We start from the raw sequence: 18942 nt of genomic DNA on the forward strand, positions 1-18942 counted from the left end.
ATATCTCCAAACCAAAAAATAACACAGCCCTACACTAATTTTAATAAATAAAATAGATAATGGATTTAATCATCACACAATGTTAAATTATAGCGAACAGAGAGGTAGAAGGGGTACCGTTGTTGTGGGGGTGAGAACGAATGGATGATGAGGGTGGGTGGGAAGGAAAGGGAGGGATGGAGGGGGTCAGTGAGGGCAGGAAGGAAGGAGAGAGGCGGTGAGGGCATTAAGGAGAGAGAGGCGGTGGGGGTGAGGAAGGGGGGGCAAGGGCGGGAGAGGAGGACAGCGTGGGCAGCAGGGATTGAGAAGGAAGGCGTGGGCAGGAGGGAAGGAGAGGGGAGAGAACTGGAATTCAACAATGAATTCATGCAAGACATGAAGGGAGGAGAGGAAGCTAGTGAAACATGAGGATTTGGAATCGAGGCTGTTGGGGCATTACTCAATTTTTACAAATCTAGGAGTTACACACACCTGTGATCTTCATTTGTCGCAATCAAACTGGAAACATTCCGTAGAATGCCTCCTCCACTTTCAATAATGGCAAGTGTATTGGTTTGGCTTCTGTAAGTTAAAGTGCTGACTAAAAAGGCAAGTGCTCCACACACAGTACAGATGTCAGCCTTATTCTCAGTGCAGTGTGCTGATAAATTCCACAGGGCACTAAGAACACTCTTCAGAGTTGATTCCTTTAAAATGAGAGAAAGATTAATATATATCTTCAATTTGTTTTAATTTATACTTAAGGACATTTTTAAAAAAATTGCCATGCATGTATGTCAGATTTTACATAATGCATCTTTCAGATACACAGTAAATTTTAATGCTACAATATTCTATAATAATTTTTCTATTGTCTCTGCCAGAGTACAACCAAAAAGATTATCAAATCCTCATCAGATACATTTGTAGGCTATCATAGTTGTCTTTCAGGCAACCTTTATATTAAAAATAATTTTATGTCTTGGCATCTTGATTTATTACAATTCACTGCTTTTGACATAGCTCTCAGAAATATAGAGCACAGAAGTTAAATGGACCTGACTTGAGTGTAGGCATTCGAATGAGAACATTTTAATTTCTTAAGGGATTGGACAGACTAGATGCAGGAAAAAATGTTCCCAATGTTAGGGGAATCCAGAACCAGGGGTCACAGTGTTAGAATAAGGGGTAGGCCATTTAGGATGAGATGAGGAAAAGGTTTTTCACCCAGAGAGTTGTGGATCTGTGGAATTCTCTGCTACAGAAGACAGTGGAGGCCAATTCACTGGATGTATTCAAGAGAGTTAGATATAGCTCTTAGGTCTAACGGAATCAAGGGATACGGGGAGAAAGCAGGAACGGGGTACTGATTTTGGATGATCAGCTATGATCATACTGGCTCAAAGGGCCGAATGGCCTACTTCTGCACCTATTTTCTGTTTCTATGGTATCATTTTTGATTTTTCCAGCTTAAATATCAATCCAATTCCTCTTTCACATTATGTTCAATTGCGTAAAATATTTAATACTTCAATAACCTAGTTCCAAGTATCCTTTTTTTCCTAGTTAATTGAATTTCTGGAACTTCGTCTAGCAGCAAGAAAAAAAATGAAGCATCTCCATTAGTATACATTTTTTTCCCAAAGGAATTTTTTTTTTTTTTTTAGAGATACAGCGCGGAAACAGGCCCTTCGGCCCACCGAGTCCGCGCCGACCAGCGAACCCCGCACATTAACACTATCCTACACACACTAGGGGACAATTTTTTAAAAAACATTTTACCCAGTCAATTAACCTACATACCTGTACGTCTTTGGAGTGTGAGAGGAAACCGAAGATCTCGGAGAAAACCCACGCAGGTCACGGGGAGAACGTACAAACTCCGTACAGACGGCGCCCGTAGTCAGGATCGAACCTGAGTCTCAGGCGCTGCATTCGCTGTAAGGCAGCAACTCTACCGCTGCGCCACCGTGCCGCCACGAATAGCAGAATGGTCACATGAACAATTATTCTTTATGAAAGGCAAGTATTTGTTGCATCATGGTCATGCCAAAGAGATTGAAAGTAATCAACAAAGAGCAACAAGGCACTCCTGAATACTTGGAAGTTACTTTTTTGTGAACATTTTGGAAGGAAGCACATCTTAAATTTTAACGAGACTAGATCCTGGAATCCTGAGCAAACAAAAACTGGAGAAACTCAGTGGGCCAGGCGGCAATTGTGGAGGGAAATGGACAGACAATGTTTCAAGTTGGGACCCTTCTTTAGACCCTGAAGACGGGTCCCGATGCAAATCATTGCCTGTCCATAGGCTCCACAGATGCCGCCTGGCTCACTCAGTTCCTCTGTCGGTTTTTGATCTTAAAATTAATTTAGAGAAAATAATTATTTTTCCTACCTTTTTCACATCCAGTGCACATTCCATCAAAGCACTCACACTGCCAACTTCACGCAAGATCTTTTTACTGTTTACATCTGCTCGCCATGATAAATTTCGTAATACGCTTGCAATTACCTGCATCAGAAACATTACATTTGACAGTCAAAATGATGATAACAGAGAATACTGTCATGATTTATTGGATTTACTTAGATTTACTTATTTCATTCCCCATTCATTCCAAGTGTAAGACAGAATTGATCCCTATGATTAGATTGCACACTGGCAGTCGTAATCACCCATGACAATACTTTTTAAAATGAGATGACCAAACTAAAACATTGTTAGAAAGAAATTAGCACAGCAAAAAACTTAATACGTTAAAAATGGGCATATTTTTGAGGAAAATGCATTGGATCTGAACATAAACAATGATGAGCTCCCAAATAGTGTAAAGGTTGATTAAAATCATAGGGTCATATAGTGAGGAAACAGGTCCCTTCTGCCCAACTTGCCACACCGGCCAACATGCCCCATCTACACTAATCCCACCTGCCAGCATTTGGTCCATCCATATACTAAAACTCTCGTTTGTTTGTTCCTGAACTACAGCCAAAACGATACCGGATAACGCGACAATTTTAGGTCCACCTTACTCACCGTCGTCCCTTTGGTGCTAGTGGAAGAGGTTTCATTGAATTCAGTGTTATATTTTGAAAGTTATTCATATTTTAAAGTTGAAATCTATCTCCTAGGGAGGGAGGGGGGAGGGAGGGAGGATAATCTATCTCCTAGGGAGGGAGGGAGGGAGATAATGACTTTTCTTTGCCTTCCATCACAGTGAGGGTGTGCCTGGAGCAATCACTGTGATGGTTGTTTGTGTTGAAAATTGTATCTGTGTGTCCTGTGCTTTTTGTTGTCTACTGCCGGACCCTGACGTGAGAGGACGCTGGCGCTGTTTGTTCGCCGCTTCTCCGTCAGGATAGTTTGTCTGTTTGTTTTTATGTTATGATTGTTTTTGTAAAGCGCTTTGAGCTCCTGGTAAGGCACTATATAAAATAACTGCTTATTATTATTATTATTATTATTATTATTATTATTATTATTATTATTATAAGGGGGGTTGAGGGGGATGGAGAGGGGGGAGGGGGAGGGGAGAGAAGAGGGAGAGGGGGAGGAGGGAGGGGGGAGGGAGGGGGATAGAGGGGAGGGGGGTGTAGAGGGGAGGGGGGTGTAGAGGGGAGCGGGGTGTGGAGGGGGGAGAGGGGAGGGGGGAGTGGGGGACAAGAGGGTGCTGCACCAATGCAGGAGAGGTTTGGGCACAATAGGTCCACTTGGTCTAGTATCTATACCTGTCTTATCCATGTGCCTGTCTAAATGTTTTTTAAACGTTATGATAGCACCCGCCACAACTACTTCCTCCAGTAGTTCGCTCCATTTACCTACCAACCTTTGTGTAAATAATTGTCGCTCAGGTTCCTGTTACATCTTTCCCCACACACCTTAAGCTTATGGCCTCTGGTTCTTGATTCCCCTATTTTAGATAAAAGACTGCATTTACCCAATCTATTCCTCTCATGATCTTACACACCTGTATAAGATCATCCCTCATCCTCCTGCACTCCAAATGATAATTAAGGGATGAAAAACCATTTCCGCCAGAAAGTATAAGCTTTAATGATTGGATGAGTTTATATATTGTCCCGTTGCAAATTATAAATTAAATTTCAACAAGATAACTCAATCCTTACACAAATCATTCTTTCCGGTATATTCTCACTGTGGCTAAACAATAACTACACATAAAGAATCTTTTTAGGTGTCCAATATATTCAGAGAATCTTTCTGCTTCAAAAGCTTTTGCTGACCCAGTGATCCTGAGATTAAGAATTACAAATACATATAAAACTGACATTTTTCCTGAAACTCAAGTTTAAAACCCATCCCTACCTGTTGTAGATCTTCACTTTCTGACTTTAGTTGAGCCACCATAGCTCTCATACAACCTTTCATTGAACAGAGTGTGGCCTGTAAAAAGGAAACAGTATTTTAGAAGCAGTGATGCAACATGAAAAATTGAAGTTGATTGTTAAGATTACTCAAACAAGATATATAAATTTGCCTAAAGTTAGGAACTGAAAGGAAGGTGAATATTGGGCACTGTTTGGTAGTACAAGACTGTGCTAGCCAAATGAGTTTGAAGTAAATTTGACCTTAAACTGAAAGTAGCTATTCAAGTAGATTTGTTCAGAATTGACCATTCAATTGACAATTATTTCAGACTTCACATTCTTTTAAAATAAAACAAAAATTTTGTAAGTGCTGTATTTCTGAAACAACCTTTTCCCTCGCCCCATAAATAAAATGCAATCATGTTTTTGTATTTTTCCCATAATTCACGTTATCTTTAGGATGTAATAAATAAACCTCATATAGAACAAATTGCCTACCTTATTTGCAACATCACCAAAGGTTAAATTTGTAAGTGCCATCCCAGCATATCGTCGCAACGTGACACTGTAGTGATCATCGGTAAGTCCATACATTTCACAATCTACTTGCAACAATTCAGCTATTGCCTGCAAACCACCTGCATGGGATAACAATGGTTTAAAGTATTCATAACACTCTTTTCAAAAATACAAGCCAAAAGCAATTTAAATGTAATTCTTATTTGAACCAATACCTCAAATATTAGTTTATAAATTTAAATCCTCAATTCCACTCTGAAGGCTACCATGGTATAATATTTAATTCAAAGTGTTTATCATTGTTAGACACGAGTGAAGTTCTGGATGACTGAAAGGTGGCTAATGTTGTGCCTCTATTAAAGAAGGGCAGCAAGGAAAAGCCTGGGAACTATAGACCAGTGAGCCGAACATCTGTTACTGGAGAGGATTCTGAGGGATAGGATAGATATGCATTTCGATAGATAAGGTCTGATTTGGTATAGTCAGCAAGGTTTTGTAGGTGGGAGATTGTGTCTTACGAATTTTGGTCAGTTTTTATTAAGTAACCAACAAGATCAACAAGGGCAAAGCCATGGATGTTATCTACATGGACTTCCCTTATCATGTATCTATGCACTGTAAATGGTTCGATTGTAATAATGTATTGTCTTTACACTGACTGGTTAGCATGCAACAAAAGCTTTTCACTGTACCTCGGTACACGTGACAATAAATTAAACAGAACTTCTGCAAGGCCTTTGATAAGGTTCCATATGGCAGGATGCTCTGAAAAGGTAGATCGCATGGGATCCAGGGACAACTAGATGACTGCATGCAGAATTGGCTTCATGGAAGAAAGCAGAATGTGGTGATGGAAGGTTGTTTTTCAGAATGGAGGCCCGTGACTAGTGGTGTATCTCAGACATCAGTGCTGGAACCATTCTTTGTGGTTTATATCGTTGATTTGGATGAAAATGTAGAAGACATGGTTAGGTGGTATCGTGGTTAGTGAGTATGTGTAGGAAGGAACTGCAGATGCTGGTTTAAACCGAAGATAGACCCAAAAAGCTGAAGTAACAGTGGGACAGGCAGCATCTCTGGAGAGAAGGAATAGGTGACATTTCGGGTCAAGACCCTTCAGTTAGTGAAGAATCTTATCAAATATTACAGCATGATCTTGATCAGCTGGGTAAGTGCGTTGAGTAATGGCTAATCGGGTTTAATGCCGACAAATGCGAGGTGTTGCATTTTGGGTAAACGAACCAGCGCAAGACTTTCACAGTGCGTGTTGTAGAGCAGAGGGATTTAAGAATACAGGTACAAAGTTCCCCAAAACTGGCGATAAAGGTGGCTTTTAGTGCATTGGCCTTCTTCAGTCAGGATACCAAGTATAAAGGTTGGAATGTTTAAATTAACATTTAACAGACATTTGGAGAGAATCGTGGATAGGAAAGGATTATCGAGATATGGGCCATATGTGAACAAATGTGACTAGCTAGGTGGGGGCATCCTGGTCTGAATGGACCAGTTGGGCTAAAGGGCCTGTTCCTGTTCTGTATGACTAAGTAAATTAAAGGACGACAAGATGAAAGAAGGTTATTTGTGCCGTCCAGTCTGGACTGACTCTGTAAGTACAATTATAACCCAAATTGCCCTGCTGCAGAGACTCTGTTTTACTCTGCCTGATCCCAATGGCTTGGCCATAGTAATGTATGCACTTCATCCCCGGTCTCCCCTCACTGCAAAGGATCGGAGTTAGAGACTGGGTTACTACATGGATAGGGGTGCCAAACAGCAAATTACATGACAGTATATTCCGGTGTTGGGTACGCATCAGCCAGAAGACCAACGAAAGATGGTGTTAGGGGCAGGGGTGTGGGTTGGACAAGTGTTGGGCATGACTGTGGTTGGAATAAAAGTATCAGTAGTAAGTCAGTGGAATGTGGACAGTGTTGGGAGTGGGCAGGGATTGGATAATCAGTAACTTTGCATTATCAATATTTTCAACAATTGACATGAAACAAGTGTTGAATACGGGCTGGTATTAGTATGAATATCTGGTGGTATCTGCTAGCAACTATTTTGGCCTGGATTCTTCTACCTCCCCATGCACAATAATGGGCAATTATGGTACAAAAGTATAAGATGTGGCTACATTAACTTGTATAGTGCAAGCAACATTCATGTACAGGCTTTTGTTCATTTATAGGTTTCTTTATTACATACCTTGTTTGGATTGCATACCTCAGGAGAATTCTACAATCTGATTAAGCTCACTCACTGCTTGTACAGGTTTAGGATACCGTTGAGAATTTCAGACCTTTTCTTTTAAAGGACAGTTTCTTGTGCAGAAGCCCATAGGGAATTTGTGGGTTTGCTGTCCTTATCTTACAGCAAACCAAGCCATATATTTGACTATAAATATCACTTTCCTGTTAATGGGTGGTTTTATTGGTTGTACACACATCAATACGAACAGGAGTCATCTATAGACTAAAACTCTCGCTTGTTTGTTTGTTTGTTCCTGAACTACAGCCAAAACGGTACATGATAGCGCGACAATTTGAGGCCCACCTTACTCACTCTCGTCCCTTTGGTGCTAATGGAAGAAGTTTAATTGAAATCGGTGTTATATTTTAAAAGTTATTCACATTTTAAAGTTTAAATCTATCTTCTAAGGAGGGAGGGAGGGAGAGGGTGGAGGGAGGGGGTGAGGGGGAGATGGGGGAGAAGGATAAGGGGGTTGAGGGGGATGGAGTGGGGAAAGGGATGGGGAGAGGGGAGGGGAGAGGGGCGGGGGAGAGGGGAGGGGAGAGGGGAGGGGAGAGGGAGGGGAGAGGGAGGGGAGAGGGAGGGGAGAGGGGAGGGGAGAGGGGAGGGGAGAGGGGAGAGGAAGGGGAGAGGGGAAGGGGAGAGGGGAAGGGGAGAGGGGAAGGGGGAGGGGGAGAGGGGAGAGGGAGAGGGAAGGGGAGAGGGAAGGGGAGAGGGGAGAGGGAAGGGGAGAGGAGAGAGGGGAGGGGGAGAGGGGAGGGGTAGAGGGGAGGGGTAGAGGGTAGGGGTAGGGGTAGAGGGTAGGGGTAGAGGAGAGGGGTGGGGGGAGGAGAGGGTGCTGCACCAATGTAGGAAAGGTTTGGGCCTTTGGGCCTAGTTATATTTAATTGCATGCATATGCTGAAGAACCAGGAATCAAGATTCTAGTGTGTGCAGATTATTAAATCTTGAGTGGTCACTGGCCCTGATGTGCATTTAGGTACAAATTATTCTCAAATTACACATCTAAAAGCTTACTTATAATTAGCTCTGGGCAAAGAAAATCATTAAATTTAGATGTTTTTCCTCAGCCTTTATCCAGTGCAATTTTCTGAAAAGGCCAATACTCTAGGCAAGCTTCAAAAATGATATCAGATTTTAAAAGAAAATCTGACAATTGACATAAAAATGGAACATCACTGTTTAGAAGATACAACACACTGCAAAACAAGTTGATCTACGACTTTAGCTGCAGATTATCAGCGAATACCAATAGCACATTTGGACTTTACATCCCAATACTTATTACCATGACAATTTCTTCTTGAACTGCAGATTGCATTTGCAGGTGCCAGAGGTCACAATCACAGGTGCAGGACTCTATTCAGTCAGCCATTTTTCCCCCTGACCATTCAGCCAGAAATAGTCCAAAATGAAATTGGAAATCAAGGGTATGGTGCACCAGTTTTTAATCCAAGACTGGAGAGCCTCAAGGACCCCAGCCAAGGGCCATTAACATGTATTGTTCTGATCCAAAATATTTTCAAACACATCAGCATGGAATGTACATTCGTCAAAGTAGAAAACAAGACTTACCAAGTTCATTCATTGCATGCCTGTGTTCCTCATCAAAGGAAAGTTTCATCAGTACACACACTGCAGGACAGATCTGGTGTTCCACCGGAGATGGCACTACGGACAAAAAATGCTTTTGATTTGAGGTTTATGTATGCAATTCCAATTTCTGCATGTTCGGTTTTCATTATGCCAGCATGATAGTATAACTAGTGAACATTAGAAACATTCTTGAAATCATTAGTCAATTAAAATCAACTTTACCACACACTGATATACTACAGCACATTGTAAAACAAGACTTTTCCTTTTACTGAATAAGATTAATGCATGTAAAGCAAACCATTTGATTGATGCTAGACACAAAATGCTGGAGTAACTCAGTGGGTCAGGCAGCATCTCGGGAGAGAAGGAATGGATGACGGTTTGGGTCGAGACCCTTTTTCAGACTGATTGGCATGAGGCAATCTTCAAATTTCAGTTTGTGTTTCTAAAAATCTTGGCATTGCTTTTGAGTTGTGCGTTTGCCTATTGGTGAGCACATATGTGCAAAAACCAGGCTTGCATTTCTATCATTTTTACTGCCATTGACAGTAAATCAACTGTTTAACCAACCTCAAAGAAGCTGAACTTTGCAATTAATTTAGCTATTTATGAAGATTGAATGGTTATGAAACATGCTGTACCAATATTGCCACTTTAAGTGTTGGAACATAATATCCCTCAACAATGTATTTTATAAATCAAATGAAAATTCAGAAAATGCTTATCTAAATAGTAACTATACTGTGCACAAAATGAACGATTGCTATTTTTGAGTAAACACATCTAAATCAAGCATCACAAAACATCTGGCGGACTGACTATGATAATTAAACCAAACACATTAATACCAGCAGTCCAGATGCAATGCATGTTCAAGGAGGGAAAGGATGACACATTACATTAACACTGGAAAAGACTCCAAGCCAGAAACACTTAACCGAAACAAAATTACTTCTCATTTTTAACTATTAAAAAAGTCTATATAACAGCTGATTTTTTTTTAAGTGTTTTTTTCATTAAAGGTTTTCCTTTTTAATAGAAAGTATAATGAAGCTTTTTCACATGCAATATTACACTGAAAATGTCATACTTGGATTTTTATCCTGATCAACGCCTTGCTCATGTGCCTCCTGCCATTCCCAACACGTCTCACAGTATGCACGGATCTGTTCCAGCAGGTGAAGAACACGGGTCTCCCGTCTTCCTCTCTTGTCATCTGGCTGCGAATGGATGATATTGTGTAGTGCAGCACTAGCCCGTGCACGGGCCTCCTTACTGCCACGGGAATTACCGAGCAGCACAGAGTCTTTATCATTGCCGTGCAAAAGCTGTATGAGTAGCGGAAGACATCCAGACTGACGCATAGCTATGCAGCTGTCCTGAGAACTAGACATTGCTAGCAAAGTTCGAGACATATCATCCTTGTCATGTGTGCCAAGCATCGACAGCAGCGAATATACCATTTCCACCTACAGCCCAAGTGAACCAGAAAGGTTAATTCTATTCACATTACAGTTAAAAAAATATTAATATAAAGCCAAATTACAGAAATATAACAAGCAATACATTAAAATATATATTTCCCCCTATTTCAAAATCTCTAATCATTTATTTTTGTCCTACTTCCAGATAACTAAGCAGACGGAGAAGGCACAATACATCCATTCAGCCGTTTGAATCATTTTTATTTGCACTATATCCTTTTCAGTTTTCATCTATTACGAATATCAGAAGGACCAAATCTGCAGATTGGAATCATAAGTGAATTCGTGCCTCTGGCTATATTGGATTCATTTATTAAATAATATAAACTACAGAAGCTTTGTTAACTTCACTTTGGATGGAATCACAAATGGATCACAGATTTTATGGATCAGCATTTGTCCAGTAAAATGCTTGTCATAACATCCAACAGGCGTAATATTTCATTTACTTGTGTATAAAAGAAATGGAATCATTTGACCCAACTGAACCATATTAGCATAGATACAACAGGTACATTTCCTTCCAACTTACTTCATTTAAACCATGCTGTGTATCTTCTTTTCTTTCTCTCTCGCGAGTTTCCTCTTACATGCAGCTGGAGCTCAGAGTAATACAGCATGAAAACAGGCCGTTTGGCCTGCAATGCCCATGCCGGCTAGTGGGCACCATCTGCACTGATGCTATCTTTCAGCACTCAGCCTAGAACCTGCTGTGTCTAGGCGATTCATGTGCTCATCTACACACTTGTTAAATGCTGTCAGCAACTCTGCTTTCGCCACTCTCTTTGGCAGTATATTTCAGCACTCACTACTCTCTTAGAGTGAAGGAAGTCCTCCTCAGATCCCCTCTAAATCTCTTACTCCTTCCCCCAAATCAATGTCTTCGAGTTTTATTTATCCGATAAAGGGAAAAAATTCAGAAGGCAATCTACCGCCTGAATACACCTTAATTTCATATAGCAATCATGTTTCTGCTTAATTTCCTCAGGTTTCCATCTTATAGTGAGTTTGCTGTCCATCTCATTACCTATTTCGTGACTCCACATGTTCCGTACTTGAATGCAAGTCTCCCATACAGCACCTTCATTCTAACTTCCCTGGTTTTTGACTTTATGCTAAAGGGAATATTTTTTCTACGTCTAAACACTTTATTGTTTGATCATCAAAACATAGGTTGTATTCATTGAGAGGCCCGTTTTGAACAGCAATCAAGTTTCTCAACAGCTTTAATTTGGAAGCCATCATGATCGGTCCCCATCATTTTTAAACTGCTCATGTAATACACATACAAGTAGAAAAATTGTTGATTTCCCATTTTCTGCTGAATGACTACACTTTTTCCTTCTTTTACCTGTACTCCTTAGTGACTCAAGAGAAATGAGTCACTCATGTGACTCAAGAGAAATATCCAACAGTGTCAGTTCAATGACTTTGTGCTCGAGCAACTCAAGGTAGATGTGGAAAAAGACCATTGAACATAGAACAGTATACCACAGAAACAGGCCCTTCAGCCCATGGTCTGTACTGAACATGATGGCAAATTAAACTAATCCCTTCTGCATGAACATGATCAATATCCCTCCATTCCATATTTATGTGCCTATCTAAAGGCTTCTTAAACGTCATTATCGTATCTGCCAGCATGTTCCGGGCACCTGTAGGTAACAAAATGTGCCCCACACATTTACTTTAAACATTCCCCCGCTCACTTTAAAGCCGCACCCTATGGTATTTGATATTTCCACCTAAAAAACATTCTGACAGTCTATCCTAACTGCCTCTCATAACTTAAAAAATAGCTGCCAGGAAATCTGAGAGGTCGTAACATCCACAAGTTCCCATATATCAATGTCTCATTGCACTGCCTCTATTTATCAGCAATAATTTCACCATAGTACAAACAGAATCACTGGAGGTCTAGTATTACAGATGAATTAGCTCAACTATTTTTTTTATTGAGCAGGTATTTAATGCAAATTAAAATCAAATTGTTAATTGTTGATTTTTTATTTTTATTTTGTACGGCCTTTTATTTCCAGAAGTAATGTATGTTTAGAAATATTATTTCCAATTCAGTGTGACTAGCTAATCCTGGAAAATATTAGAGTGATTCAGCATGAAAACAGGTCCTTCAGTCAAACTCGTCCATGCCGACCAAGATTATCTAAGCTAGATCTAACTAAATCCCATTTGCCTCAAAACTTTCCTATCCATGTACCTGTCCAATTGTCTTTTAAATACTATTATAGTGCCTGCCTCAATACCTCCTCTGGAGCCTGTTCCATAAACCCACCACTCTCTAAGTGAAAAAGATGGCCCTCAGGTTCCTAATAAATCTTGCCCCTCCCACCTTAAACCTACATTCTCTGATTCTTGATTCTCCAACTTTGTGTAAAAGTATATTCACCCTATTCCCCTTATTATTTTATACACCTCTAGAAAATCACCCCTCAGCCTCCTCCGCTCTAAGGAATGAAATCCTAGCCTGCCCGACCTCTCGTAAATCTTCTCACCACTGTTTCCAGCTTAATGACAACCTTCCTAAAGCAGTGTGACCCAAATTGAACACTACACTAAATGCAGCCTCACCAACATTTGTAAATTGCTACAACATCCCAACTTCTTTACTCAATATCTGACTGATGAAGGTCAACATACCAAAAGCCTTCTTCACTACCCTACATATGGCACCACTTTCAGGGAACTATGTACCTGTGCTTCTCCATCCCTCCGCTGTACAACACTCCCTATTGTTCACAGTTCAGGTCCTGCCCTGCTTTGTCTTCCCAAAATGCACCACCTCACACCTTATCTGCATTAAACTCCATTAGTCATATCTCAGCTGACTTGCCCAGCTGATCAAGATACTGATCAAGATAATTTTTGATAGCCATTTTCACTGCCTACAATACTACCTACTTTAATGTCATCTGCGTACTTACTAATCATGCCTTGTACATTCTGATTCAAATCATTGACATACAAAAAAAACAATGATAGACCCAGCAACAATTAAATTAGCTTTTGCACTCAAATTTGATTTAATTATTAACTCAGAATGCAGCCACTAAAAGCAAGCTTTTGTCACATCCCTGGGACATGCTCTCCTCAAAAACATACTAATATTCTGCAAAGTTATGCAAAATGGTTGGAGCAGATTCCTACTCTATGCTTTGCCAAATCAAACCTTTCTGCACTCTGATATTTTTCTCTTTGCACAACCCATTGGACTTTGATTGTAGTTTGATTGAGTTGTGTACATGACAGTACAATGACTGTATATGACTGGATAGCAAGCAAATAAACGCTTTTGACTGCACCTCGACACAAGTGACAATAATAAGCAATACTTATCCCCAACCTCCACCTCCCATCCCAAAATACTGTGAAATGTGAAATTTTAGGTTTTGGCTCGTCAGTTTCATTCCACTACCACAATTGTCATATCTTCGATGTGGCAGCATTGAGAATTTGATACACAAATGATAGGTGGAGAAAGGTGAGGAGGGTTTTGATTAGCCTTTGGGTGGACAAAAGCTAGAGATGAAAAGGGGACAAAAGAGTGACAAAAAGAGATGAAAACAAGACAAGGTGACAAAAGGATGTCAAAAAAGGACAGAGAGGAGAGATGAGGAGTGAAATGCAAAGTCAGAGGGAGGGATATAGGTGGAAGGGGACAGGAGAGGGGAGGTGGAACAGGCTGTCGGGTTGTATGCTACTGAGGTGCTGTTCCTTCAGTTGTGTGGCCTTACTCAGGCATTGTAGGAGGTCCAGGAAAGAAATGTCAGCAGAGGTGGCAGTTCCACCAAGGCAAAGTTCATCAGTCCTACTTCTTTCATGATTTCCATTCAATATATTCTGACAGAGATACCAAGCAATCAAGATTCCCCAAAACTTAAAATTGGGAAGCAAATATGCTACCAAGTCAATGAATTTCCATTATTTTGTAGCAACACACATACCCATATGGGAATCATTTGTAACAGGCGAGAATTATCCTCAAACTATCATTCCTATAAACCAATTAAATTCCTAGAAAACAATTTAAGAACTTAACTATTTACAGTTCAGTTTTGCCTCAGTGACTATTATCACTTTGCACTTGGCCAAAGCTACCATTGAATAATAGGAACTGTTTACACAAGCGCTGGAGGAACTCAGGTCAGGCAACAGTTGTGGAGGAAATGGACAGGTGAACCAAAATGTGATCTGTCCATTTCTTCCACAGATGGTGTCTGATCCGCTGAGTTTCATCAGCACTGTGTTTTACTGAACAGTTCAGTAAAAGTTAAAAAAATACTTAAAGAATTTAGTGTTTTCTTAAAACTTAAAGTTTTAAGAAAACAATTTAAAGTATCACCAGCAACTAATTACAGCAAAGCAAGCAATACTATCTCTACAGATGGAATTAGAAGCAATGATAACAAAATGGATTAATATTACTCAGATTTAATGTCAAATTCCAGTGGTTAGGAAGCAGTATTTTTGCTATCTTTGGATAAAATACTGTCCTGGTTATACAAGTTATTTGAATATCAATACATATTGATCTCTTAATTCTATTCCTCGATGGAATAGTTTTAATTCTTTTGATTGTGGTAGTATTCTTTTTGACACTAAGCTCGATTCAAATATAATTATTACTATGGCCTTTTATTTTTTACTTCATATGTGGAATGCACCTGCAATATCAGTTTGGCAATAATCAGTTCAAAATAAAACATTTTGTAAATATCTTTAAAGACACAGTAAAGAAAACCACATGCAGTTGTTAATGAAAATTGTGAAACATGCTAGTAAAGCAGCCAAAGCATTGTTAAAATTGACGTATTAGAAAAAATGCAGTGTAGCGACCTGTCGTCTGGAATCTTCGGTTACCTTGGTACCCAGGTGATTTGTCAATCTTCGGGGAACTGAGTAGGAGTTACTACAGCTCATTACACTATTAGTATCTTGTTCAACCCTTGATCCTGAACCCTAAAATGCAGAAAAGAATACGTATTACATCTGTTAAATAAACAAAAGCCTTTCTGAAATGTGAAAATTTTCATATTTGGGAGTAATTTTGCAGTCACCACGAGGCTCATAAAAAGTACCCCTATGCACAAATAACTAAGTACCACCAATAGCCTTAAGATGTAAATGTGTAGATAAATCTTGTTACGAGAAGACAGGGCTCTGAATCAGATCTGAAGAAGCAGTTTTTGATTGAAAGATACAACACTGAAGCAGACCCTTTTGGCACAACGAGTAAACACCAATCATCGACCATCCCTGCCAGCTAAATGGTACTTAAGATTGTTCAGCGTGCTCCCAACAAGACTTGTCATCGCTGTCACCATTTCTGCTTATGCTTATTCACTTGTGGTATGTGATTCAACAGGCAAAATGCTAACCACATTTATTTTTAAACTAAAATCTAATGGTGTATATAAATTAGTGTTTGGAGAGCAAAAGCCCTGCCATGGTGCAATTTGAGACTCTTCTTCTGAATTGTCATCATTATTGATAAGTGCACATATTGTGGGATGGGTGAAGATGCTGTAGATTAAACATAAATTACAACTGCAACACTATTGCTATGTACATGATGATTGTTCACACACTGCTGTGTGAGTATTGTATCCTGTGATAAATTATATTAAATTCTGCCATCATGAAGTGCAAGCAGTATTGAGAACATTGACGTCTTTTACAAGGAAGATACTGACAATATTACAGTGAAATAAATGGCTGAGATAGCATGAAGCTAACAACTGATCAAATGGAAGTGCATGTAGTACTCAGATAGAGGACTATCTCATTCATAAGGGTGCATCGCAGTTGCTGAGGATAGTGTGGAAGTTATGCAAGTACTTGTCTTAAATTCGTCATAATCTTCAAATTATCTCACTCTTAAATTAGGGACAGTGGTGTCAGGAGGGAGCATGAGGGCATGGGGGTAGTGCTATAGTGCAGGAGAACTGCAAGTGTTATACCGTTAAGAGAGGAAGCACTCCCAAGCAATGTTATCAAACCTATTGATCATAACAGAAGAATGAAAATAATCTTCAAAGGGATATAGCTCAAGTAAGTGGACAAAACTTTGGTAAATGGAATATTAAATGGGAATTATGGAATATTGTTTAAATGGAGACTGACGGCAGAATGTACAGTAGAGGGATTTGATTTAGTCATGGAAAAGTAAAATTATTCAGATACAGCAAACAATTAAGAATGCAAATTGATTGCTGGCCTTCATTGCAAGTACAGTAAACCCTCGTTATAATGGAACATAGGGGGAGAATGGTGTCCGTTATTGTCAGATTGTCCGCTACAACCGAATAAGGGATTATCATTGTATAAGTAGTAGAAACAAACAACTACAGATGCTGGTTAATACACAAAAGGACACAATGTGCTGGAGTAACTCAGCAGGTCAGGCAGCATTTCTGGAATACATGGATAGGTGACGTTTTGACAAATCAGAGTCTTCAGGGTCTTGGTCAGGAACTGAGCCTAAAATCCAGGTGAGGCAGGAGAATAGGGTTGAGAGGGAAAGACAGATCAACCATGATAGAATGGCAGAGTAGATTTGATGGGCCGAATGGCTTAATTCTGTTGTTATAACTTACGAACTGATGAACCAGTCGACGGCTCCGGCCTGCTGGCCGCTGAGGGGAAAGGTGAGGATCAGCGTAGTTATTGGTCATGGCCTGCGGGCGGCTGGAGTGCAGGTAAAGGCAATGGCAGGCACAGCCTGGAAGTAGTCGAGGAAGGTGTGCGGGCTGGCAGTGGCAACAATAGGTACAGCCTGAAAGTAGCTGGGGAGGTGGTGTGGGCTGGGAGTGGCATTGGCAACCCTGTCTGGAAGCGGCCGGGGAGGTGGTGTGGGCAGGAGATGGACTGGAAGCGGCCGGGAAGGCATTGTGGGCTGGGGTTGGCATTGGCAACCTGGCCTGGGAGCGAGGGCTGGTAGGTCCGTCTGCTATAACTAAAATCCATTCTAAAGAGGTCCGTAAAAACAAGGATTTACTATATGCAACAAAACTCTCAGGGTTTCCAACATTCATATACTGCTGAGACCACTCCTGGAGATCTGCTTTACCTTTGAAGGTAGTCACAAAATGCTGGAGTAACTCATTGGGATAGGCAGCATCTCTGGAGGGAAGGAGTGACGAAGGGTCTCAACCAGAAACGTCACTCATTCCTTCTCTCTAGAGATGCTGCCTGTCCCGCAGAGTTACTCCAGCATTTTGTGTCTACCTTCGATTTAAACGAGCATCTGCAGTTCTTTCCTACACATATTTTACACCTTTGATCTGCTAAATAGGGAGAGAATAAACACATTGGAGGAAGTTTAGGGAATTTAGGTCAATTTGGGGGATAAAGGGATTGACCTAAGAGAAGCAATTGAGCAGATTGGGCCTACAATTGATGTTTAGAAGAATAAGAGGTGAATTTATTGAAAATAAAGATTCTGAGGGTTGACAGGATAGATGCCTTGCCTTCATGGCAAAATCTAGAAGTGGATCCACCTGCTGTCCAAACTCATTGCCCTGTGGTGGTCACCTGACTGCACCAATATTATCCTGATGTTGAACTCCAGCCAGGATGGTCAAACCAGATCATGAATCTCCTGTAGAGTTAGCCATGGGCTGGGTCTCCAACAATACCTCTCTTGAGGTCTCATACCAGAAGACACCAATGACCTTTTAGCATCCCAGGAGATCCTGTAACAATTTTAAAATGTCTCTGATAACCAGAGAGAATTAAGGAACGGTTTAGTTATCTTTTGAGTCAAGGTTGTGCACATGCGGGCTATGAACCATGAGGAGCCCAAAGTCCAAGTGATCTGATGGCCTCTCAATCAGCTCCATAATTTAGTAAGATCAGGAATGGTCGGATGTCCGACTTTTGAACTAAATAGCCAGTTAATTGGCAGTTCCTGTGGAAACCATGGCAAGAAATGCTGGCTGGATATGCTCAGGAAATTCATGCCATTCTGTGTAATCTCATTGATAATGAAAATGCTAGAAATTATAATCAGGGACAAAATTTAGATTAATAAAGAAAAGTCAGAGCATTATTTAAAGACAAATAGCACATTGTTAGCTTATTTTTATTTTTGAAGGTGTTACAGAGACAATTGCCAATGGCAATGCAGTAGATCTTGTACAGACAGACTTTCAATAGGCCTATGATTAAGTGCTACTGAACAAGTTTATCATTAAAACTGAAGACTATGCGATAAAAGGGACCGTTAACAACAAACATACAAAACTGGCTTATGGCCAGGAATTTAGTGTAACAAAATGTTATCCTGCAACCTGGAGATGCACCCACTAGAAAACTGATACACCCATGTTGAAGTGACATGCTGCAGCGAATAGCATATGTTTCAAACCAACAATGGAAACTTATTTTAATGTTACGTTGATGCTGCTCATGTAACATTGCTTGTGTTAATGCAAAAACTTGAAAGACTTCACTTTCAGACATGCTGCAGAATGTAACGTCTACGTTGGTCAAAAGGAAATAAATACACGCTCATTACCTGGATCAGATAGTTCATATTAGATAAGGAAGCATTTCACTTACAGAACCTGAAGCATGAATTTTGAGTGCTGTGACCCAAGTTACACAGTATCCAGTTATTAAAGAAAGAGCTTTCTTATTTGTCTACGTTTTGTTTTAAATGTGCTAAACGTGACACAATGTTATTTCACAGAATTTTACTTAATTTCATAATCCAAATTGGGTTTTTATTTTGCTTTCTTCTGTAAAATGTTAAGAGTTT

At 40.2% G+C, this 18942-nt stretch overlaps 1 protein-coding gene across 9 annotated transcripts in view; it reads right to left on the bottom strand.

The window, feature by feature from the left end:
* Positions 1-18942, bottom strand: part of apc (APC regulator of WNT signaling pathway) — a 163111-nt gene that overhangs the window by 7603 nt on the left and 136566 nt on the right. For 7 of the 9 annotated variants that reach the window (XM_078396348.1, XM_078396346.1, XM_078396345.1 and 4 more), the window contains 7 exons: positions 15018-15140; positions 9770-10148; positions 8656-8751; positions 4810-4949; positions 4310-4387; positions 2378-2494; positions 472-686 (listed from right to left, as the gene is read on the bottom strand). In XM_078396348.1, coding sequence (XP_078252474.1) covers positions 472-686; positions 2378-2494; positions 4310-4387; positions 4810-4949; positions 8656-8751; positions 9770-10148; positions 15018-15140 — 1148 coding nt within the window. The remainder of the gene's footprint in view (positions 1-471; positions 687-2377; positions 2495-4309; positions 4388-4809; positions 4950-8655; positions 8752-9769; positions 10149-15017; positions 15141-18942) is intronic. The other 2 variants (XM_078396349.1, XM_078396347.1) reach the window with 1 other exon arrangement.

Source organism: Rhinoraja longicauda, chromosome 3, assembly GCF_053455715.1.
Source record: "Rhinoraja longicauda isolate Sanriku21f chromosome 3, sRhiLon1.1, whole genome shotgun sequence".
In the NCBI taxonomy this organism is placed as follows: Eukaryota; Metazoa; Chordata; class Chondrichthyes; order Rajiformes; family Arhynchobatidae; genus Rhinoraja; species Rhinoraja longicauda.